Genomic DNA, 25,949 nt, shown 5'->3' with positions numbered 1-25,949 from the left:
AAACTCATAACGAAAGACTGGAGCCGAACCTGCCTACAGTATTTCTGCATTACAATTAGAGAGCGAGCTTGTATCAAGTCTCTTTGGCTATAGTTGCAGCCATGGTAATACAAGCTCCAGCTTCTGAGTAACCCTATAGAGTCCCAGGCAGGTTTGTATGGAGTCATTTTAGTTTCATCACTACAACCACCTAACTAGCAGTAGATAACACTAGTTCAGGTAGCTCAGTACATGCTGCAATGACACCTCCTACTTTGATCTAAAGCAATCCACCACGTAAATATTTAGTTCTACATGACCTTTGGCACTGAGGTATAATTTTATGTCTTCAAAACTTTCTTGGAACATTACCCTCCTTAATCTTCAGGAGTGCCAAGAAAAGTTACAGGCTTCACACCCAAACTGGCATCAGCATATGAACAGTAGAAAATCAGCAGCATTTACAGGCAGAAAAGCAAGAATTCATGCAGGAGACTGTGCATACAAACAACGTATTTTGTTCTTGGGCAGCAAAATTCCCCAAAACTGCAAAGGAAATGTGTGATCTGACTGTAGTGGGCCCAAGATGGTCCAAAACTGTCAGCTCCAAATATCCACCAAATCATTGCTAAACTCAAGTTCTTTCATTGTTTTTTGCATCAGAAAATGAAAAAAGAGGCTAGGAGGGTTTGTTTTTTACCTTTCCTTTCCTTTCAGTAGTTACGCAAGTTGCTTTTTCCAGAGTGTGGGGGAAGTTGCATCCATGAAGATTAGAAACAGAATTTAAAAATAAAAACAGATATTCTCCAATATTCACATGACTCCAGCAGCTGGGGTTTCAAGGAAAAAACATATAGAGAAACATTAAGTATGAGGGCTTAACATTTCCTTCTCTGATTTTGCTAGCATCAGGCTGGCAGATACACAACTGCCGGCTACAAGACAGAACCACAATTACACGTTTTGTTATGAACCTTATAACTAAAAACATTACCATCCTCATCTTGTAGAGCATGGGAATGCCACTACGCTTTGGATGCTCACTGACATGTATTCTATTGCTGATCCAGAGCCCGCAGAAATCAACGCGCATCTTTCATTTTTAGTTCAACAGGCTGTGGGTCAATGTTCTAAATTCAATTTGAAGGAGCTTCGTGTTTCAAGCTGATTTCCTCCTCTGCCCCTAGTATTGCTAAAACTGACAGAACCAGCTGTAAGCTCATCATCTAGCCTTTTCATCATTTTCTTTTCATTTCCTGTTTAATTCTTAATTCTGAATACATTACCTTCAATGCATCAATTTGACTTTGAACTTCCATGTTACCCTGCAAGCTGTCTAGCTCACAGAATGCATACATACATACATAGTCCTTTTTTCAGAAAAAAATATGTTTTTCAGGTGAGAAACACAGAAGACAATAGTGTGTATAGGAGACAATACTCAGCACTTCCACACATTCATGCATCAAACCCTTACCTTATGGCCAAGCATATTTCCCATATATAAATACTCGAAACCATAAGAAATCATCACATCCTAACACCCATTGCTGTAGTGTTATTCTCCCTCCAATTAAAAAGTTACACCGTTATTTTCTAATCTGAATTGTCTTAGCTTCATCTCAAGGTTTGCATCTCAACAGCCTGCTTTCTGACAGGAAAAACCCTTGAGTGTGTGTGTATATATAGGTGTGGGGGGGGTGCGTATGTGTGTATATATATATGTATGTATGTATAGAAAGGCTTCTCCTTCTCCCTCCCCTCATCCCTCAGGATTATATGAGTGTCCTGATAAAATCATCTTTTAACCTTTTCTTAAGACAGGCTAAATAAACTGGGCTTCTTCAGATTCCCAAACTTAAAATAATTCCTTTAGCTCTTTCTGGGAAGTGAGATAGAGGTGAAACAGGACAAAGTATTGTTCCCTAACGTCCCCTGAGTCACCGTGTTACACATCCAGAGAAACCAAACAAACAGTAGCTTGGCTGTGGTGTCCCAACCACAAAATAATATGTTTATTTTTTTCCACCACTGTTTTTGTTGTCATTTTATTGATAAAAACTACACAAAAACTAACTGATCATAATAATTAATTAAAAAAACCAAAACCATGTTACACATTCTCCTGTGTTTTAGAAACTGTGTCAGCCAGTGAGTTTCACCAAAATACTCTTGCTTTGAAAGATTTTTCCATTTGATCCATTTCAAGCGCATCACTTCCATTTTGGTTTCCAAATGTCCATTAATTTTGCTTACGGCACCGCTGGACTGTAAGTATGAGAGTCGATACTCCGTTGCATGTTATTCCCTTTCTTAGAGACCAAAAAGTAATTATAGTGTCAACAATGAAGCACAATGAAGTAAAAATCAAAAGCACCCTCCATAGCATACAGCCTGTGTCTTAAATGTACATGCACCCAAGTTTCTTTGTTTCTGTTGCATCAATTGCCAATGTCCTTTTGGTTCAACATAAGCTTTAATGCCCATGTCTCAAGTTTGAAATATAACTGCTTGACCATTAAAAAAAAGAAAAAAAAAAGAAAATATATAGCTATTTTTTTAAAAAGAAAAAAAATTAAACAAAACAGATCTCTGAAGAGTAATAAACACTTAATAAGGAAACATGGCTGACCCATCCCACCCAAACCCTTGCCCTCCCTGCCCCCTTTAATTTTTACCTGTGGTTCTCCTTCCCTGGAACCGTGCAATGTAGAAAAATCAAATATACAAACAAAACTCTTAATCCATCCCTTTATGTAGCTAGAGTGAAATCTATTTTTTTTTAATAAGAACTTGACAATCTCTCTTTAATATTTACATTGAGGAATCTGTTTGAAAGTTTAAAGCAAAGAAAATCCTGAAGTTCTCAGTGTGTACTGCATTTCCACAGTCTGCGGAGTTTGCTTTATCCCCTTCCCTTTGTTTGTGTTGGAACATTTGTAACTGGAATGGTTGATTTTAGTTTCTTGCCCTGGTCTCTTCTGAGATGAAAAGTCCCTCAAAAGAACTCCCCACTCCGCCCCCTGAAGAAGTTGTCTCCATCATTAGTTTGGTATTCTCTCAATGTAAATGGCTGGAGCAGCCGAACGCGCAATTGTAGCTATGAAGCTGTGGTCTCGACTGAGTTCCAGGTTGGTTGTCTCAGCCTGCTCCCGGGACATGGTATCGTACCCCTTATTTACATGGAGAGGCTTATGAGCTTGGCAGTATCCGATCATTGGTTGGTCATAACTGTAATAAGGTAAAGTCTTCATGTGGTGAGGTACCTGCACCAGAGAAACAGAGATCAAAAAAGAGAACATGTAAATAATGTGTTTAGTTTAGTCATGCATTTGTACAGCACCTAGCACGATGCAGCCTCAAATACAACGGGTGCTCAGCATATCCACAATATAAACAATCACTGCACGTCTCAGTTCTTGCAGCAAGACAAAGCTTTGATGCTCTTAGGCTGTTTGTAGCACACACAGTTGCCTCTTAATAAGACTACTTGAATTCATATTAGTCGATAGGTCTACTTGTAGATGGAAGTTACGTTTGGTGAAAGCCTACGTAACGCACAGATTTGTTCTGGCCCTTTGCAGTGTGATTAATTCCCTTTTATGGGCTAGATTACAGGAAGTTACGCTTAAGCAATCCATCCGCGGCCAGATTTTCCAAATGGTCTGCCATGCTGAATTGTGACCTCTTTTGGACAATCTGTCTATGACAGTTACACTGAAAACCTTTAAAAAAAATTGAACCTTCTCCCAGCGCCTTGAAAGGGGTTGAGCACTTTTACAAAATCCAGACCAGTCTGAGCATGTCAAAGGACTGGAAAACCTGGCTGCCAGCATATGCAGCTCTCTGCATAGCCAGAACACGTTTACATGGTCCTGTGGACCAGCCCTACGACTAAGCTGCTTGCGTGAAGTCATGGTTTCTTGGGAGTGTTTTCTCTTACAACCCTGTCGAGAGAGACACTATCAGAGAGTCTCCGCTGATGCTCACTAGAGCTGGGCAGATCCTCACCTTGTAAACATGGTCATGTAGTTGAAAAGTCTGCAGGATCTATCCTGAATCCATATCTTTCCTTCATGTAAATATTCAGAAACTGCCAGTCCCTCCTTTTTTTAAAAAAATAAATAAATATCCGGTGCTTGCAAATGTTAATCCTAGAAGTAAATGTGATTTATGACAACATCATATGCAAACCTTGCAGATAATTCTATCATCTGCAAGAGACGAGCTGATCAAGTAGAAAGAAATATGCTTTTAGGAAAAAAACTCACACACTGCAGGCGATACAGGCAAGGGTTTATTCTAATACTGCTAGAAAACCTGAGCTCATTATAGCTGGAGATATCCTACACATAATTCAATCTTGTAACAAATGTTTTTTTATTTTCCATGCTGAACTTTAAATGAAGAATACAGAGCTAATTTATCACAAATTCTCATTGCATGGTGCACTTCATTCAAATAGGCATGAAAAAAGCAATGCATCTCAAAGACATTAAGGCTAATTATAAGTTTTGCAGGGTTAGAGTTCCTCTTGCATTCGGATCTAATAAGCAGTTAAGATTTCCCCCCACCCTTTTCCCTGCAGAACTCTGGAAAGATTCCAAAACTCTCCCACTAATTGGAATTTAGCTGTAAACGTCTTCATTTTACACGGCAGTTGGATGGTAAGAATGCAAAACACACACTGCTCAGTACAATTTAATGGGACAACTGTGTTCGCTTGTGGATCAAATTCAGTCATCGCGCAAGAAACTGTAACTTCCACTGGCTACAGTAGTAGTCATGTCAGTTCGTTATCAGCCCTTGAATTTGTCCTCAGCCTTTAAAGCAACTCTTTATGATTCCATAAAAGCCAAAGACTGCTTTCGTTCTGCATCATTTAGAAATTTAGGTCCTGGCTTCACAGGAACAATACACAGTACACGAATCACCTGAGCATCACTTTTTGTTCCCTTCTCTTCTGCAAACAGGGATTAAAAGGATCTGATCTCAACAACATCCCTTTAGCAAGCCTCTAGTAAAGACTGAATGAAGAAGTGCCAACAATCCTCCCCACAAAGACTAGTTTTTGTGATGCCTCCCAACTCAAGGTGCCAACCATATGAACAGTTTGATCCCTTCCCAATAAAACGTTTCTATATCAAAGTCAAAGCCTTCAGAGGACTGTCCCTCACAAAACAGTGTCTCCTTTCCTTCCCTGAAACTATTTCTCCAAAACATAATCTGTGTTGCATTTCCAGAAACACATGAGGGATCAGTCTGCATTGAGAGTGATAGACTTTTATATAGCTCCATTGTCTTACATTTACAAATGACAGTAAATGAAAATCAGGCCCACAAAAACTTTTTCGTAACCATGGCCTTGACTACAGAAATTATTGCAAATGAGGACAGCTGTAAGACCACTCGCTTTGGTACATGTAAAAAGGACAGAAGAAGACATCAACTATTCTAAACCAAGCTGATACTAGTATATTTTTCATTCAAAGACCAAAAACATATTTACGAAGATCTAAGCTGCTGAGAGTTAGTTTTATAAATATTTTTGCTCCAGATTCTAAAGTAACTTCTATTTTGTTTCATTACTGCTATGGAACTAATGCCCGAGACACCTAGACAAATGTCACCTCAGACAAGTCATTTTTTTGATCGGGAAAATGAGATTATTATTTCCTGCCCCGGTTTACCCTTGGAGACCGGAGCTCTTTGAGGCAAGGGCTGTCTGCGCAGGGACTAAAACAACACGACTGTAACCTAAGCTAGACCCTGTAAGCTGCTATGGCCTCTAAGCAACAAATAAAAATGTGGACAATCTGAATGAAAAAAATCCCAACAGTTCACTAAATGCCTCAGTAAATAAAAGAGACTTTGGGAATCTATGTCGTCATTATATCTGGGCCTTTTACATGGGAGATGCATTTTTCACTGGCTAGAAAGCTGAAGTAAGGCTGAGAAATTATCTGACAGCAGATAAAGGTAGAGCCAAGAAAAGAATCAAGGTCTTCAAGCAGCGTCCTTTGTTCTCTCCTCCAGGCCACGCTGCTGCCGCTAACCACAGACATTTACTCTACAAAACGCTTTAAATTTAGTTTTGGAACATGTTCAACTGTAAACAAAGATAAAGAGACAGGAACAGATACAAAAAGAAACTCTCTTTTCTTTCATATAATCTGTCATAACATCCAATTCAGTTATTGGCTTTATGTGTTCACTCCCAGCTATGTGCCATGACAGCACAGTCCAGTGAAATGTGTGAAGCTGAGGGGTGGGATACAGATTGCCAAGGCATTTAGCAGAGGACACAGCGTTCACAACACTTTCTACTCCCTCTTCATTTCTATCTCCTCTTCCAAAAATTATACCGTCTAATATTTAAAGTGATTTAAACTTTGTGCGGTGGGAGAAACATAAATCAACAAGAGAATGCACTCCAAAGTCATTCAGGTACAGGTGACGGACACTGTGTTTTAGCCCGCGTGTATCATCAAAGAGGTGGTTGTCTTCTGCTCTTCTGCCTTACTCTAAGGTAGCATACTGTCTATCAAATGTTGCAGACAGTTGATTAAGACAATGAAGGACTCTGCTATTTGAGGAAAGCATTGACTCTATTAACCAAGAAGCTTATTGTTTTATAAACACTTTCATTGTTCAGCGCGGGGTTCAGGCTAATGGACTGGATTAGTTAGCTAGCATTAATTTTTGAAGTCTACACCTCTGTAGATCTTCCCGCTAAATGCAATAAACATTGCACCGTAACCGTCACACAATCAAAACAAATGTTCTATTACAAGCAAAATTTACATAAACCTGTAGCTGCAGTTAAGATTAACATAAAAGTTTTAACGGTGGAAATTTAGGAATGCCAGTCTTCCTTTCTGGAGTGGAATTGATGCTGGAGAGGTTAACGGCTCAGCAGCCTTGTTGCCACATAACTCCTTACAAAACAAGCAGGACTAACTTGAGTGTACCTCAGATTCAGTTTACCTCAGATTCAGAAATCCTGGATCTGTATTAAAAAGATCTTTCTCAAAGCTCCCTGTCCAGTTTGCTTTGAAATTCAACAGTGACAATCAGTCATTCCAACATGCAAGTGCGTGTAGCCACATTCCAGTTCAGGCAGTATTTTTACACTGTGCTCAGCAGCTTTACTTACGTATGTCAGAAATATAAGGAGGTAAATAATTTGCACTATAAAATTAGGATGACTATTACACAAGAAAGTCTTACTTAAGATCTCTTTCAACGGTAAGAATTCAAATTGGACTTCTGCTTCTTATAGGTGCAGCCATTAATACCCAGATTGTTACCAAAACATCAATAACAATTCTTATTCTGAAACTCGAAGAGTACATCAGTAAAGGTGGAACTTAAAACATATTATTTTACAATTTGATCAATTATCCACTGAACTTGTGTGTGAATACATTCATTAGCTTTAAAAAGGACTGGAATGGGCCCTAAATGAATATTGAGTGATCTTATTTTTAATATATTTTTCTCTCTTTACTGCCTTTCATAGTATACTAAACCACCTCAGACTTCCCTAATTGTTAACACTACCTCGTAACAGTAAGCTACAGACAACCTGAAATTCAGCCCTGTTATGAAGCTATGACACTTCTCTATCAAGTAAAGCCAAGAGTTGAACAGAATACTATTTTCCTTAGGCCGACTGCAACTCCTGCCTAAGTATTTTCTTCCCTGATCACAGCAACAGATCTATTGCAGTGAAGACAAGTGGAGGATGAGATAGAGATTAAATCTCTATCTCGCACAGAATTACCTGCATTTTAGCAAGATCCAATCACTAGCAGTCCCAGTTTGAAATAATTTCCTGGTAAACTCTTAAATCAAATTTGAGAAATACAGGTTTTCAGAAAAGGCCTAATTTTTTTGTTGGAAATGTGTTTTTTTTTTTCTTAAAGCTTGATTTTGAAGAAAGATCTTCAATCATTCATAATCCAACAAAGAAAATTCTTTCCTGAGAAACATGAGTAGTCATTGATGTCTAAATGACTCATTGTACCAGAATTATCAGAGAAGGACAGGTATGTACTATAAGGAATGAATAGCAATCCCTTTATTGTGAGTAGGGGAGGTGGGGGTAGGAGGGAGAGTGGGAGGGGGTTCAATATTTTTAATCCTGAGAGCAGAACGGTGTGAAGGAACAAACTCTTATATGATCCTCAGATAAGTAACTGCTTTGGGAAGAACCTAAAATCCGGAGCACAATGATAGAAGTAACGGACTTTCTGAGAACAACGTCATTTCAGCTCTCTCTTTTGGGTACCTAAAATAATTGGTATTATACTTTCACTGTTTGGACACTGCAGTGTACATGTTTTCAATACTGTTGCTTGTGTTTGCAAAGAGAAAGGACACTGATTTTTAAACTACAGACACGCTCCATTCATCCTGACGGAAAATGGAACAGGGCAACCACCACCATCTTGCATTAGGTACTTTTTCTTCATAAAAGCAAAAATAAAGCACGAATATTCTCAGACAGTTGAACACTGTCTGCTTTCACATTTGCTGCTACTCTGCAATCCAGGTATACTAATTTATGTGTAAGTACTTGCCTAGTTGTCCATCTGTAGTGGAAACTTTGAGTTACAAGATTTGTAAGTTATACTCTCTCATTAGTGCTAATACTTAGTCTCAGAGTACCATGACTTCATTACTGAATTAATATCATAGCTGTTGGTAAATCAAATTCAGCATTCGTTTAGAACAGTATCATAATTTAGAGTAAAGGTAAGCAAGATATACTATCAGAGCTTTATGATTAGAAAAGCACGCAGCTTCACCTTAGAGATAGATTGATTAGGCACATTAGTCAGATATAGCTGATATAAACAATTTCAGTGGATCTCATGCTGCTGAAAAATGACAGTTAACAATGCTAGAATTTCTCCTTAGAGTCAATTCAGAAAAACATTCCTATTCAAGAAAATGCATAATCATACACGTATTTTTAAACTTACTAAAGGGGACTGAGGCAGACATTTAAGTTCTGGAATATGAATGCATACATGTTCTACTCTATTTCCAATTGGTATAAACACAAAAGTGTCTGCCTTTTTTTTTTGCTTTTTTTTTTGTTCGTTTTTTGAATCAAACCCCTTTTGTTCTGAAAGTCATGTTTCCTAAGATAATTCTCATATTAGCACAACCCAAGATTTCATTTATTAAAAAAGTTCACAATTAAGACGCCTGCTTGGTCTGTTATGATGTCGCACAAGTCTTATGAGAACTGTTTTTACTGAAGGGGTCTGCATGTCATTTAAACATTTCAGGAAAACTGTCAACTTGCCTTGATCTTCATGTGAAGTTTTACAAAAATCTTTATCTGCATTAGCCTAGGTTTTCTAAGAGCTGCAGATGCTACTTGGACCTTTGCCTGAATTTGGCGCTCCTAGATTAGGCAGGAAGCATTAAGCAAGATTCTTCTGGTAGGCTGAATCCTATTCCCACAATCAATTTCCTGCAATTTCATGTTCAATTTCCTTCCTATTCCAGAGAGAAACCACTTCTTAGCCTCTACCTATTTCCTACCAAATCAGATTAACAGTATATGCAGCTGGGAGACGAGACAGATGAGCAGGAATACTCGCTATCTTGCTCAGGTATAGGTCTCATCCTATACGGTACTGAGCCCAGGCCAGCCCACTGCCGTGAAGTCATTAGTATCATGCAGAAAACTACCTAGTTTGTACCCACCAGTTTTCACTAAGAACGTGAGGACACACTGTAAAATATCCACAGAGGGTCAGTGCTCCAGGGGGATGTACAACACTGTCTGCTCCAAATCTCTTGCATGCATGTGTGCCCACACTCACCCACGCATATGCATATGCTCTTAAGTCACCGTTTTGAAAGTGCTGTACAAAGTAACTACGATTTTTCTAAATAAAGCCTAGTATCTCCTTTAATTTGCTTCTCCGTAATGTCTTTTTTTTTTTTCTCCTCTTTATCTTACACTTATGTCCACCTTAAAAGTCCCACAAACTGACTGGCATGGGCAGTTCCCTCCTGCATCTGTTTAGCTGTCTGTAGGAAGTGACTCAGCATTGGTACAGAGCCACACACACCAGCCTTTCTAAGCACATAAGACAGAAAGGAAAAGGATTAGTGATCTCATCAGTCCACTTGCATCTTACCAGTCCAGCTGGAACTGTGGCTAATGCACAGAATCCTGCTAGACATCGAAATACAGCTGCTGAATATATTTTGGACCAAATAGAACAGGGCATTTTGCAAACTAAAATTTCCAAATACGAGTCAAAATAAGCAGTGAGCAGCAAGAATAAAGACTGCTCTCCTAGCCAGATCTGGGAATTAAATCCAAGTCTTCAAGAACCAAGCCTCAGATCTTTTGAGGTATTTAGGGGCTGGAAGAGGGCATCGGACGGCTTAATTTAAATATGCAATGGAAGCTCTTTCTTTACTGAAATTTAACCTTGTGACAATATTCTCACCTTGGTTATGGTTGGCAGGCCAAAGACCACTTCCAAGTAAAAATAAAGAGTTCAGAGGAAATTAGGAGCCTAGAGACTACAAATGACTGACAGGTGGGTCATTAATGTTATTTAATTCTTGTATTCCTAGCCAGGAAAACGGGATCCCAAAATTGAAACAGACTATCAGAAGGCAGGTGCTAGTATGAAAAAGGTAGAGAAACAACAGAGAAGAAACACAGGGCAGAAAACAGTACAGCTATCAGCTACTTCTGCATTTCATATTCTAGTTCTATTTATAGTTTATGGAAAGATAACTGATAACTAATACATAAAGTAATTACATGAATTAATGAAACACTAGTATATTAGATATGATTATAAGCATATTAACATTATATACCATGTTAATAGGCAATCTATGGCTATAAGGTACTATATCATACTCTACAAAAGTGATTGATTAAATTTATAACAAAATTAGTTAAAATAAAGGTACTGATTTGTTACATACACCAGCTTTTTCAACATCTATAAATGAAAAAGGCATACAATAAAGAGAGAAGCTGACACTTATTCAGTCACCTCCGCAGAGTGCTTTGCACGTCCCAAGCCCCGATATGACATCGCCCTGTCAGTTTCACTCATAACCTGAACTACGTTTCAATTTTTCCTTTCCTTCCCTTCCCTATAGATAACTTCCTGCTCTTCTCTCCAACCACACTAGTGCCTTTCCCTTTAAAACACACTTCTCAATGATTGCTAAACCAAGTGCATTTCTCCAAAAATTAGGAGAAAAATCATGCGTACCCCACTGCTCCTCCCTCTACGGGCCGATCTGATCTTTCAATTAGTAAATGAAAAGGTTTCCCCTAAAGAAAACTCCCAGAAAGGAGAAAATCTTCTAAGCCTTATTGTTGCTGGGGCAAAATATTTCTTCTCAATTGCTTTACCTGTATTTTATGGAGTATCTGTTCCTGACAAGAAGACCCACTGATGAAAAAGTGAATTGAGATTCATAGCGACCTTCGATTTTCCACCGTGGAGGGCCGATAAGATAAACAAAGTATCTAGTTATTCTAATTGGAAAGCCATTAATATTGCTTCCAATGCTATTAGGGTAATTTCCTGTAGAATTGAATAGGAATGAAAGGCCGGTGTTTCAAAAAAGCTTTTACACTGCTTAAGGTGCCAAGATTTGTTTTTCAAAAGCAATGCAGTGCCTGGTGGTAGTTAGCTACCTATGCGCAAGAGAATCCCTCTGGCGACCTCTCTGCATCTTTGGCTGCCTAAGTACGCATAGCTTCAAAAATGGAGTCTCTTTTAAGGCAACTCAGCTTTCATTTAGACAGCCTAATAAGCTATATTCTCAACAAGAGAACCCATCAGGACAAGTCAAAGGCCCATCTAGCCAAATCTCCAGGGGATCAAGAAGGAAGAGCAGCAGCACAGGCCAACAACACGGCAATAACTTCTGTAGAATATTTTCTCAATCTCCAACACATCCAACTTCAGTTAGCTTTCTAAATTGCTGGCATTTCAGTTCTGAAATGCTACAGGGCTGGATCTTCCAAGGTATTTCAGTGCCAGAAATATTCTCACAGGCCCCAGCAGGGAAGTGAATGCCACTGTATCCATTAGAAGACTATGGTTTTCAATAGCATGCTTCTAAGACCATAATAGTGTGATCCTAGCTTACTGCACAACTGACAAAAGCCATTAGGATAATCAGGTTTTTAGGGATAATGCAGAGCAAGAAAGAGAGGATGTTCTTCCCAGGGCATCTTCTTCCAGTCCCAATACCTGCCCTCCCTGCAGTTTCCACATAAAAGATGAGAGAAGTTGGAATCTCCACCTCACTGAGCCCTTGCTACTCTCTCCAGTCCTGCCAGCATCCCCACACTGTCCATCCCAACAGATGAGAGAGGACTGACTGACTGACTATACCAGGGCTGCTCTACAAAGGCAAAGTTGACCTATATGACTTACGAATTGCTGAAATAAAATCTGAATGAGCTTCTGGATGTCTCACCGAACTGTTAAAAAATGGGAGCTTTTCCTTCCAAGTTACCTAGCAATACAATACCCAAAAGGTTTTCGCTGGAGTGGGCAGATGGGTCTCAACCCATTTCTGACCAATATAATGCTTACAGAGCCACGTTCATAATTCACATTAATCCCACTTAACATCGCAATATTAAATTTAGCGATAGCATCCAGCTCACCCATCCCAAATCATAACCTGACAGAGTTGTTCTCCTCTGTTGTCATATAAAATCCAACACTCAACATCATGGCTTGTGACCTAAGACAGGAGATAATTTGTTTTATTTTTCAGACTTCTTCTCAAGACAATTTGAAGGGACCCTTCTTTACAAAAAAAAACAGGTGCCAAAAAAAAAAGTCATTGGCAGAAAAATTAGGAAAAAACACTGCAGAAACCCACACTTCACGTTTCGCCCGATCTGTGCATCAGACAGTCTAGTCTCCAGAGCTGTTATTCAAGAATGTTATGACATGCTAAAAGCAGAGGAACGAGCAAGGCATTACAACTGTAAACCAAATGCAAGTTCAAGAAATTATTTATATCTCCTGAGAAGATTGTGAGATGGCAATTTCCTTTGGGATAGATTTCCTCTGGTGGGAGAGGATGAAGAAATCACTGGCGTTACAGACCTTCTTGGACACAGGAGGGAGCCCCTATTAGACTGAATGTCTCAGCGGGATTCTGTTCATGAGAAATTAGAAGATTTTAATTGCCTCCACTGTCTCCTAGCAGAGAAAGCAGTGTGCATGGTGGCAAAAACACACTGAAAAGAATGCTGATCCAGTTCCAGAAGAGGTAGCTTCTCCTCCTGATGTCCGTATGTCACTCCCATTAGCACTGATGGGAGCAGTGTGCCTACACTGAAAGGAGACTGCAACCCTACTGTTTCTAAAAGGTAGTGATGCGTGACTCATACTGGCGTGAGGGTTTATGTAACTGCCACCTTCACTGGAAAGATTAAGGAGTAGTCTTTCCTTCTTGCAGCAATGTAAGAGAAGGAAGAATAGATGCTCAAGGGCAGAGCCAGAGGGAAATGGGTGTGTTCGGTTCAGGACTGGCAGGATTCCTAGCTGTGAATGACACTGCTATCCAGTGCAGAGGGTGGAGGACTTGGGAGTCAGTGTTCCTTGAAGGTCAGTGCCTTTATGCCAGTACAGAGAGTGGACTACTTGGAGTTGAGCTTTCTGAGTTGGCACCCTGACCCTGGGAAACAGTCTGGCTTGGAAGTGATAAGGTGTTAACACTCAATTTCTTCCTAGCTCCTCTGCTAAATCCACTGAATGCACTTTACTAGGATGCTAAGGGGTGATGCTAGGTAGCCCATCAACTCCAAGGAAAACCCATCTACCTGAACCTGAGAGGCTACTGGTCTGCCTGTATTTGCCTAGCTATAAATGTATTACTAGTAGGCATATCTGTAGAGTTCATCCTACCCACCAGTGATTCAACAAGACGCTTTAGAGGACTATTAGGACTTTACCTGAAGCTCATAAAAAGCTTTGAGATGCTTAAACGTGAATTGCTACAAAAACTGATTTTACTACTAAGGCTTTTCTTACTCTGCTGGGCAAATATTTTCCACCGTTGCTGGTCTATGAGCATATGACTTGCAAAGAAAGAATGCAACAGCAGGATTGTTACTGCTCTCTAAGCAGACTCCTGAAATCGCAAACAGGAAAAACAGAAAAGGCAGGGCAGAGACTCACACAGCAGATAGTATTAGAAAATTAATAACAAACACGGGCTCATGCTTTAGTCATGTTCTATACACTTTGCATATCAGAGATCAAGCAAGCAGAAAATTAATGCAAGATTGACCAGCATTGTGGGCAAGGACATTTCACAATCATAGCATTTTTTTTTTTAAATACTCCAGAGAAAACAACTGACTTTCTCCAGTTTTTCTCAGGGATTTTGAATATGTCCCTGCGTATTATAAAACCTGCCCAGAGGAATGAAAAAAGACAGGCCAGAAAATATTCTTGGCTTAGCAATCTTTAAATTGATCCGCTTAGTTCTGTAGCATCAATTACTCTACAAAAGCAAAAACAGTGGAAATAATTATTGAGCTACAGTAGTTCAGTGACACTTTTAAAGCAGAAAGAGAGTTCTGGATCAAATTAAAAATATATATCTATACTTGCTGAAGCTTCAAAACGGCCACTGTATAACAGAAGAGGGGAGTGCAGCAACCACACAGAATCACAGAAACAAACACCAGAAACCAAGGTCTAGCAGTCAACCTACAGAGAGCTGGCATAGAAATCACAAGGCCAAGATGGTTAAGAAGTGGAGGAAGGGATACTCCAAGCTATCTTTTCTCTGAAGAGGGGGAAAATAGGAAGGCTTCTGAACCTTCTGTCTCATATCTAAACAGCAACAGACAGCCACTGCAGACACAAGTTCAGGCTGGAACCGCCTTGGGACTGCTCTGTGTCAAGCTCTCTGCTCTCCCCTTTAACAATCTGCCAGCTGGCAAGAGTCAAGGCCGTAATTACTGCAAACAAATTGTGATGTGTAAATCTGACCGGAAGCCTGAGACTAGCTCTGAAAAAAGGGTTCTGAGACGTTCAGACAAAGAAAAATAAAGCGCCTTGACCATGCAGTTGAACGCTACTGAATCTAGCCAGAAGGGGGCCGAAGAGCACATAGACGTTCAGCATCTGCTAGCTAATCGCGCTGTGCAAACTCTGGTGTTTTAGGAAAAAAAACAAACAAAGCATTCTCCAACCTATTCCGACGCGATAAACATTAATAAATCTGTAGCAAAAATAACTGTACCTACTTAGACTGTTTTTGAGCTTGAGCTCAGCAGCAGCGATGGAGTGTAAATGAAAAGAACCAGGTTGAAAGGATCCTGCTGGAAAACAGAATCTGCCCTGTGAGCTGGATTTTGAAAACCAAAGGAGCTGCTGCTAGGACTATCCGCAGCTCACGTCAACAAGAGACAGCACGCTTGAACAGTCTCTCAAGCAGCCAAGCATGAGCCAAATGGTCTCCAGCTACTCCGATATTTTTCAGACTTGTTCCGTTTAGGAAAGGTAACTCCCATGTGTCAGAAGGGATCAGCAAAGAGGCTAAGCAATTCAACTTCTTCAGAGCGTATATTAGTTTGGTGCATTGCTAGAGTGGTAGAACAGGGCCTTGTAACTGTTGAGAACCTTCTGCAAGGCATCTTTCCCTTTGACAGGTCTACACTAGTTTGCAGCCACCTAGAACAAATCTAGTTACAGATTTAGTTTATCTGTAAGATCAAGGTGATATCACGACCTGATCCCTAACTACGCAAGGGTGAAACAGGCTGGGAGAAGGAACATAAGAAAAATAAGGCTCTTGTAATCTAGAATCTGATATTTATTTGTAGTGCCTAGAGGTCTCAAACAAAACTGAACTTGCACTGTGGTAAGCACTGCTCATGCATTTAGTAAGAGTCCTTGTCCTGCAGAGCTTGTACTCCAGACAGGCATGACAGATGAAGGGTGGGAGAAAGGAAAATAGCAAACTAGCAAAAGATCTGGAAACCGATGCACAGATTGAGTGACAGATTTTTCAAAGAGCTAAATACATGAATACAGATCTTCTGTCCCTAAGTGACTTCCTGTATCATGCAGCCACGATAGCTGTGCACACTTTAGCAAGCGCTACAGCCCAGTACAGACACATCCGTAGATCACGAGAGTTGGTGATCAGTGCACACTGTCCCCACCACACATGTTCCAGAGAGTTTACAGCAAACTAGCTCCAGTCAGGTGCCATAAATACTTGGAGCACATTCAGCTTATTTCCATCTCAAAGGAATTTTGTCTGTGACTCTCTGATGCTGCTCTGTGATGTGAATCGAAGCACATAGCGCGCAATCCCGAGACCCGTATCAAAAGTAAGATCCTAATCTGAATTAGAACACCAATACAGATGCATGCTTTAGGAACCAGGGATGGGACTCAGCTCTCCGGCATCCCAAGACACTGTTACAGACCTTCCTAGCTTAAAGGTGTTTTTGACTTTAACACCGCAGTTTAAGGAGATGCTATGAAGTTCCATGCTAGGGGTTTGCCTACTGCTACTTTTGAGAGTCCTCTATACTGTCTCTCAGTTAATCCAAGATACACAAAGTTCTCAAACAACTGAGTACTTGGCAAAGCTGGATGCTTCAGCAGGTCATGCTGGGCTTCCTTCTAGAGGTAGCACACAGCGATCTCATTCCATTCCCGACCATAGGAGGAAATCTGCCAAACAACAGTTCTTTGCCAGAGACCCTGTGTTACAGCCCCCAAAACCCGGCTAAGGGCCGAACATACCTGTGCAAACCAGAGTTTTACACAAGTCTCTGGGTGAGGATTGCGCCTCCTATCACCCTAAGGGTGACAAGTACCACTGTGGACTGCTCTGCTCGTTTCCTCTTTACTCCAAACTAAAAAGAGAACATGGTGAAAATGTGTTTCCAGGCCAGGGCCAGTGCATTTCTGTGGTGAACAGAAAGAGGAAGGCTGAGAGAAATGCTCCTACAGTAATCGCAGCATGAAACAGGTAAAAGGTTGTGGAAAAGGCGTTGGGATTTCAATTGCACTAAGGCTTCTCTCTCAGGAACACAAAGCAAACTCTTGAAAACACTTTCTACACAGAGGGTCTGACAGTGCCATCAGTGAGCCTAGAATAAGCAGAAGGCGGCAGATCAAAGGTGCACTACCCACAGGGTCTCTGGAAAACACCACAAATCAAAATATCTGCAAGACCACTTTCATTCTCGCTAGGAACTGGAGAGACTTTCTGAAATATGCAGCACATGGTTCAAAGACACTCTCTTTACCTTCCTTCTGCCCAAAACCAAGAAGAGAGGAAATGAGATCCCTTGCCTTCAATTCCTTCATGTACGAGAGAACAGAGACTTCAAGGTATGCAGAAGCAAACAGGGAGGGCAACAGGTATCCAAAGATGAATATGGAATCCAAGAGAGGCAGTTTATCTCAATGATTCCAGTTCAGTAAAAAAGAGCATAGGGCACTGGCCATTTCTCCATATCTTTTAACATTATACGTAATAGTGTTTTCCAATTAGTAACAGAATGGGTTCATGAGATGATGAGATGGGTTGATAACCCAAGGGCCCAGTTGCTTTTCACACAGAAAGACTCTTTTTCCAAATTATTTTCACTAGGACTTTTTCACATGAAGATTAGGTAAATGCAGCTCCTTCACCCTTCAACTTCAGTAGTATCAACGATGTAGAAGTGGAAAAAGTTAAAACTGGACAAATCTCTGTCCTACAAAGGAAGCAGAAGCTGACTCTGTCCTGTTCTGGATGGCTTCATCCTCAACAGACATGCAGCTGGTGCTCAAAAGCACCAACAGAGAGTAAACACACTGTCAACGTTTGGGATATGCCACTCTGAAGACCATGGTTAGTCTGGTATTAGATGGATCAACCTCAAACCTGTTTTAATGCAAACAGAGCTGTTGGCAAAGCAGCTGAAGAGGAATTATTGTTTAAAGGGCAGGCTGAAGGACTAAGAAACTAGGGTGTATTCTCAGCTCTGTCACTAACCTGCTGTTGGCCAAAGGCAATTCACTTGCCCACTGTCTCCCTGTTCCCTTTCCACCCACTAGACACCTCATCAAATCCCGCTTCCCTGTTCTTTCATTTAATCAGCTGAGCTACGCTCACAGCATCAGCAGCAGACAAGCTAGTCAAATAAGTACAATCAGTTAAGCAATTTTAAAGCATAAACACAAACAAGAATACACAGAGGCCAACAAATCAATGAATATCTCTACACAGATGATAATACTAATATTGAGGATTCAGATCAAACATACTCCAGTCCATCAATTCTCACCCATAAGGCCTTGGCAAAATTTTATAAAAAGCCTGCTTACAGCCTGCCACATTCATGAAGTCAAATCACAGTTGCAACAAGAGCAAACCAAAACAGTTGTTTGCCCTTGTGCTGCACCGTTCATCCAAGGGCTCCACAATCATTATTCAGATTAAGTCTTGCCTTGCTGCTTTGAGGCAAACACACATCATTATCCTCATTGTACAGATAAATAAACAGAGGTCAAAGAACTCCCCCAAGGCAATGCAGAAAGTTAAGTACCTGCATCAAAGGTTTTAATGAAGACAGATATCACTATTCATACCAAAAAAGCAAGGAAACTGAGACAAGAGAAGTTGAAGCTGTTACCCTAACATCAGATAACCGGGCTTGGATCTTGGGTATCTAAGATAGGCCTACCTTAGAGTTCTCTCCCATTTCAACAACTAGTATCAGTTGTATCTAGAAACAACTATAATCATACACACAGCGCACCTTAATGCACCCCTATGCTTGCTTATTGCGATGTTCTTCAAGCAAAGCAACTGAAGGGTCTTCTACAGTAATTAAATACTTAAATTGAGATTCTGGTCATCTTGTCCCTGATCATTGTTTCTCATTGCTTTCTGGCATCGTTTGCTTGGTGCCTCACTTCTGAGGGTGTACTACTTCAGGCCTCCTCCTGCTCTGCTGCAGCTTCCCCGTGGCCTTCTTTGCAAGAGAAGGTTCGCGACAGTGCGACTTGTAACACTCCCCTCTTGTGGGTGACTGTCGACCCGGCAGTTCTGGCTGTTTTCTCGGTTGTCTATGCCACTTGTCAGGACCTGGCAGTTGTCGGAAGCAGCCTTGCTACTCAGCCAGCGTTTCTGATGTAGATGTTTCAAAGTTCCTGAATAACAACGCGTCTTTCATATATTTCATATCTGCGTATTTCTCTAATCCATGAATTTTCTACTGAACTTTAGGCTAGGGGTAATGCTAATTACATACTTAGATACATGGCTCTGTTGGGTGACATGGCCTGAATATAATCAATCACAAGGATCACATTGGCATAAATTTTTTTTTTTTTTTGGCACTAAAAGGGGCATTCTAAATTTCAGACTCTTAAAACTTGGCCCTGCTGTTCCAGATAACTAGATCGAGGGTCATTACATCAATTAGCAATGGTCTGCAATTCGGGCTAGTAAGACTATTGTATTGTTTCTGCCTCCTTTTATTTTATTTCCCATCAAACCCAGCTGTTTTTATCCTTTATCAAATCAAAAGCATTCTTCAGTAAGGCACTGTAAGCTTTCTGGTAATCTTTAACTACAGCTACATAAGCGTGCTCAGCAGTGTGGCGCTCTGATCACAGTGAGGCTTACAGCATTTGCTATAACTCAGTAATAATCATAATTCATTACAGAAGGGATAAGAACAATGGGGTCCTTGTGTAAAATAGAGTCCTCTGGGTGCCACCTTAATTTAAATAATAAATATAACCTTTTTTAGGCCTGTGTCTTCTCCCACGCATAGAAATGAAAACAGGGAAAGGTTATTTAAGTATCCATTAGTTTCCCAGTAATTATGTTATTCCCCTACCAATTCTTTGCCCTGAAATAAAGTACATAAACCTGCATCAAAACACAAATGCAACCAGAAAGGCCAGTACAGAGAGCATTTCTATCCAACTTTTCCACCGGCTCTATGAGAGACACAATACTCACTGCTCTGAGAAGGAGCCCCAGAGCCCTCCCTCCCTCTTTATAAACAGCTGCTCAGGTGAGATGAGGCAAGGCGAATGATGGTAGCGCAAAGAACTGGCTGCCAGCTGGACAGTGGTTGACATGGTTACCCTTTTCCTTTTTGTGCCACAGGTATGTAGCAAGTTCAGCTTCAAAACCTTACTACAACATAACACAATGCAACACAGTCTCTTCCTATTACCATGGAAGAAAAGACTGTGCCATTGACAGACTTCTGTGCCCTTTTAAAGCAGAACAGCTCTGACATGAAAGCTCCCAGCACTCCCCTGCAATAGTTATTCGCTGCGTCTTTGTGGTCAGGAACTAAAACACTTTTATGAAGTTCTAAGGGAAAAAATTATCTCCTGAAAATGAGTCTCTTGTAGTAAGTGCTGCAAATAATGAACAGCTGCAGTTTCCCTTGGAAGGTGAAATGAAGGAAATGCAGTCTTAATGTGCATTTAAAGCTGGAACAGGTCAGTCTCCAAGATGTTTAGAGGCTGTAATGGAAACATTCAGTTGTCAAAGGGAAGATTCACAAAAAATTGACAGGTAGGTAGGGTGCATTATTTAGATACATGTTTATCTATCAGGAGGAAAGCAGCTGCAGATTAGAGGTGAGTGTGATCGACCGTGGCTCAGCCGTAACCTCTTCCGTATGTTCTTCATACGACAAACCAGGGGACTATCTTTTTAACTTGCTTCCCTGCAAGCGGGGCCTAGGCATCACAGTACAAAAAGAAAATAATCAAGTACATCCATCTTCACAAACTGTCCTTTCATTGAGGGCTCTCGCTGCCACTTGTTCACAGGAATGACAGTTCTTTCAGCATACCTGATGCAGTGTGAATTTGTAGTCTAACACTGCGATGACAGTTCTTGTACTCATACTCTGCTGCAAGACTCAAAATCAGGCCCCTTAACTCCTTCAATCTTCTTTTAAAGGGAGCAGGAGTCATCCTTTCCTTCAATTTCCAGCTAGTGGATATTTCATTCCAAAGACTTTGGTTTCTAGGTCAATCTACAGCGTTCTGTAATAGCAAACTCAACCTGGACTGCCCCACATATGTTAACGGTCCAGTCTTTTCCTGTATGCATCATCCAAAATAGCGTCGAAAAAACCAAACAGTAATACTGCAGCCTAAGTCGATTTTTTCAATACAGTAAAACATTACTATTTTATGTTCTCTTTGTGACATGTGCAGTTTCTTGAAATCTATGTAGTGTGGAGAGAAAAGTTTAAAACAAAACAGAAAAAGAAACATTAGAAGCGGACACAAAATCCACTGAAGAGAACCGAAGGATCTGCACATATAAAAAACATGGACTGCCATTCCAAACAATTCTCAGATAGACTATGTTTTCGCAGACTAAAAATCACACAAACTTTTTAACATACAAATATATTCTGGTGAAAATGCAGAAGGATAAACCTATGCAAAAAAGCATGTTTATTTCTGTTTTGGCCATACATGAGTGGTAGGAACTGAGAGTCAACCATTAACTACTGCTTATTCCCTTACATTCATGGAATTGCGTACCTCGTTAGACTCATGGTATGAAATGCTCTTTAGACCAAGCTCCGAATTCCTGTAAAAAAACCCTCAGATCTGGTGCCTAGTAAAACCAAATAGAAACGACAGGAAGTTTTTCTTGGCATATTTTGGCCCAAACCAAGCTAAACCCAGATTTCTTTAGAACAAGCATTACCAAAATAATTTTAAAACAAACAAAGTTCCTTTTTGGCTTTTCTTATTGTTTCAAAGGTTAAATTTTCTCTTAATTTAGATCATTTCAGAATGGAGAAATATCTATTGATATTTTCCTTTTTCATTTCTCATCCAGATTTTTCAAACTACTCCTGGAAGTCATTGTTTTAATGGAAAACTAAAAACAACCTGAGGCAAGCCGACAAGTTTTCTCCCTCCCTCTCTTCTAACTCCCCTTTCTTCACATACCTACAACATACATACATATATGCAAAAACCTCACCATTTCATGATGGCTTTTTAAAGAGAGAAATCAGTGTTGCTTTATTTTCTGATTTGTTTAGAAAATGAGATTTTGAGTGCCTTTATTTAAACGTTGCAAAGAACTGAAAAGGTGTATTTTCCTTCAATTAACGTATCGGGTGATTTTTTGTCATTTCCCTTTTTAGCTTTTTCTGTACGAAACTTTGTTCTGAAATTTCTTAAAATTGAAAATGTAGAAAGATCCCTGAAAATTAAACAAAAACTTTAATTTGTTTCAAAAAAAAAACTCCAGGGATTTACATTGGCAATAAAGCTATGCACACCTACATGCCTTTATACAAACGCACGCATCTCCTTTACCTTTTTTTCCCCCCTTAGCTCCCAAAAATACCTTCAGTAAATGAGCTGGAAAGTTAATTCACATTAGGATGTAAATGAATTCTAATCCTTAGCAAAAGACTTCAGCCAAAATCCTCTGAAGGTAATGAGAATCCTTCCATTAACTTCAGTGTGCTATGGATCAGGTCATAAAAGCTTAGAATATCAAGATGGTCTGTTATATCTGAAGGCGCTTTATGTGTAACTGGGTATCTCGGTTTGTTCCCCAGATGTGCCACAAACGTCGTGCGCAATCTACATTATATACTTAATCACGCTTTGTTTCCTTTCCAATCTGCAAAATGGGGATAACAACTTCACCTTTCTCAGTTTCGTCTATGAAGACTATATCCAAGCCAGGGCTGTCTCTCATTAGAGCAGCACAGAAGCTGCCACTCTGGAACTCCGACTCTAGCCTGAGACCTTGAGGTGCTCGTTTAACACAAAATAATTAATTCTGGTCCTGCTGAAGACAAATACAACCTTTGCCATTGATCTGCCCAAATTCAGGATGTCCTCTCAGGCATCCTGGCTCAAGGAAGGAGCCAGAATTACTTCCCCCCCCCCCCAGAAACCAGAGCCTTCAAGCAGCGATATCTGTAATTACCAAACCACAGCACTTCTCTGCTCTGCGTAGCTGTACTTTACCTAAGCTAGATGTGAGACAAAGTTCTCATTCTGCAACGCTGCAACTTTTGAGCTCTCTTGAACATAAATATTCCTTTGAAAATCAACCTTAACGGTGGGACACAACAGAAACCTCTCTCCCTCCATGTACACGCTCTCAGAAGCGAGTGTAAATTGTAAGCACATATTGTGTCAAAACAACAGCAACAAAACAGATCTAATGAAAGCCTTGTCCCATTGAACATTCACTGTGAAAATAAACTGCAAATCTCTTCTGTCCCTAGCCTTCCTATTGTGTCCATGTTTACCCAAGCCCGAGAGTTCAAATATGCTAATATAATTAGTGTAGTCATGGAATCATTATCCTGGTGTCTAGCAAACTAACTCCATGGCAATTTTAGCTTGCGCTGGATTAGTTTGACCAAATAAATATCCAGCTAGGTCTGCAGTAGAGCCCTCCAAAAAAAAAAAAAAAAGTGTTACATTGGCTATTTTTATTATTCAGCGACTGATGTAAACAACAGACACCTCACAGTTGTTAGTTTGGCAATTTCATATTACAAGAGTCCTTAGAAGTCTGGGATGAAGACCATCTAGGTCCTAGCAATTTGTTGCCATTCAGTTTATCGATCTGCTCTAAAATCTCTGCTACTGATTCGTCAGACCTCAGTGCACAAGAACTTACATTTTAATCCTGCATCAACAAGAAGTTTTCCAGTTGTTCCAGTGAATACTAGTTCAGGACTCTGGCTGGCCAACCATTACTGATTTTGAGCTTGACCTGGACAGAGTAATTTATTTAGACACCTTTCACCCCACTTTAAGTTAAATTTTTTTTGTCTTTAAATAAAGGGAAGTGGCATCACTGAAATACACTGAAATATCACACCTTCAAGTGTATGGAACTATTCCCATGCATACAGTCCAATCCATTATTTCAAATTTGTCTCTAAAAGTAATACTGAATTTACATTTTTTTGAGTAAGGTGAATTTATTTTTGTTTCCCTTGCCCCACTTCCATATTTTTGAACCACACACAAAGCTCGGAAAGCTTAAATCAGCTTCAAAGTTTTGGTTACTAAGGAAAACACCACAAGATCCTGCATCTTTTTTCCTTTTTAATTTGGCATCTCAATGTTAAGCAGTAAAAAATTGCAAAGAGTTTTTTTCTTTGTTGATGTGATTCTTTCTCTCTCTCTTTTTTTTTTTACTTTTATTTTAAATCTTATTTTTAAATCTTATTTGCATTTGCAGTTTTGGGTCTGTTGTATAAAATCCTACCAGTTTCAGCAGGACAACTTACCGTTTCAGAGAGAAAACACTTGAAAAGCTTTGTAGGAATGCAACAGACTGTTGCTGGTCGTTTATATAGGAAAACCCGTATCTAGAAGCAGCATTGCGGCTGTCTACAACTTCAGGCTTTCTTTCTTTTACTAAACTTGTTAGAGTTACAAATAAAGGATGGATGACCAAGACATTTAGTTGTCTGAAGATGGAAGCAGATTCATCTGGTGACTTCCAAAACCGTTTTCGAGGGTGAGAATCGTTGAAATAAATGCAAGTTGGGTCCTAGCCTTCCAAGACAATTCAGTAAACCCCGTGAAACGCTTTTCTTGCATCTTTAAGCTACCTGAAAACCTTTGGAAGCCTGACTCCAAAATTACATGCGCTTAGAAAGGGGTGGCAGTTCAGATGGGCTCTTACAGCCTTTTATTAGAAATCAGATTCAACCCTGCTGTTTCTTCAGATTTGCACCCTAGAGCCCAGGGCAGAAGGAGAAGCTGGACCCCTTGAGAGATATGCAAGATGTCTCCAGTGCTTCTGATAAAATGAGCAAATAAAACACAATGGGAAGCAGGCTTCTTTACAAGAGGAGAAAAAGAGACAAACAATCAGTGTAAATGACTTAAGCCCAGTAAGGTCAGACTTGCTTTTGCAGATATAAGCTCAGTGACTTGCAACTGCGTGCCAAACCCTCCTCAAACACCAGTATGAAAGTGACTGCAACTCTTGTGTGTTTCCCCAGAGGTGTTTGCTTAACAGGAAGTTCTTTGAACATGAGAACATCTTTAATGAGTCTATCAAATTCACGTTAACAGCTTTGGGATGTATAGCCATTTACTCTAGCATCAGAAATGCTCGTTTTAGAGTTTCAGCACAAACATATGTGTATACATATTTTTAACTTTCAAGGAGGTTGTTCTGCTCAACTTGGATCTTACTATAACTCAGCAGAAGTTAGTTGTATTAGAAACAGCAACAACGGCCATAAAGCCTTTACCTTTACTGAATCTATGGCATTTTATTAAACTAGAAACAACTAACTAAGCCTGTTTCCACATAAATACATAAAGGGTATGAATATTACTCTCTATTCCTACATGCACAGGTACAAGCATGGGAGAGGGGTTATCATCCTTCTACTTATGCTAATTCCCTTTACGCCCGTAGATTTACTCCTGATTTATATAACTAAGACGACCGCGATATATGTTTTGACATGAGTAGGCAAAACAGTATTATGTTTCCATCATGAAAATATGAAGTCTCTAAAAAGCCAGTACTGAGAGCAAGAAGCAGGACAAGCAGTAATAAGAGGTCCAGCAAGTTCCCCACTGCCGTAAAATCTCTTTTTCGTAACTGCAACCAGCCTCCTTTCATTTCTTTGGTCTTTGCCATGGTAACGTGATATTCGTTTTGCAGAGCTGATTTTCAAACATTGTTTATTAAATGCACAAAACTCTTGAAAGGTTGCTCATCCTAAAAAAACATTATGTCAGAATGCTATATACATTTTAGATAGAATAGAAGGCTTTTTTGAGTGATAGAGGGAGTGCTTAGTAGTCCGTACTAAGCACTGTTATCACAATATCAAAGCTTTTGTGAAATAAACAGGATCATGCAACTGAATACAGAATTTGTATTTTTATATCATAAACTAT

General features: G+C 39.9%; 1 protein-coding gene across 7 annotated transcripts in view; it reads right to left on the bottom strand.

Annotated features, from left to right (window-relative positions):
* Positions 1 to 1,960: 1,960 nt before the first annotated feature.
* The window catches only part of LRRTM4 (leucine rich repeat transmembrane neuronal 4), a 238,293-nt gene continuing 214,304 nt past the window's right edge, over positions 1,961 to 25,949 (bottom strand). For 4 of the 7 annotated variants that reach the window (XM_068920877.1, XM_068920879.1, XM_068920878.1 and 1 more), the window contains one exon: positions 1,961 to 3,245. In XM_068920877.1, the coding sequence (XP_068776978.1) occupies positions 3,024 to 3,245 (222 nt within the window). In that variant the 3' untranslated portion in view covers positions 1,961 to 3,023. The remainder of the gene's footprint in view (positions 3,246 to 25,949) is intronic. The other 3 variants (XM_009665680.2, XR_692882.2, XR_011136495.1) reach the window with 3 other exon arrangements.

This window comes from Struthio camelus, chromosome 27, assembly GCF_040807025.1.
Source record: "Struthio camelus isolate bStrCam1 chromosome 27, bStrCam1.hap1, whole genome shotgun sequence".
NCBI lineage: Eukaryota > Metazoa > Chordata > Aves > Struthioniformes > Struthionidae > Struthio > Struthio camelus.
This window is presented reverse-complemented; position numbering and strand designations above follow the sequence as displayed.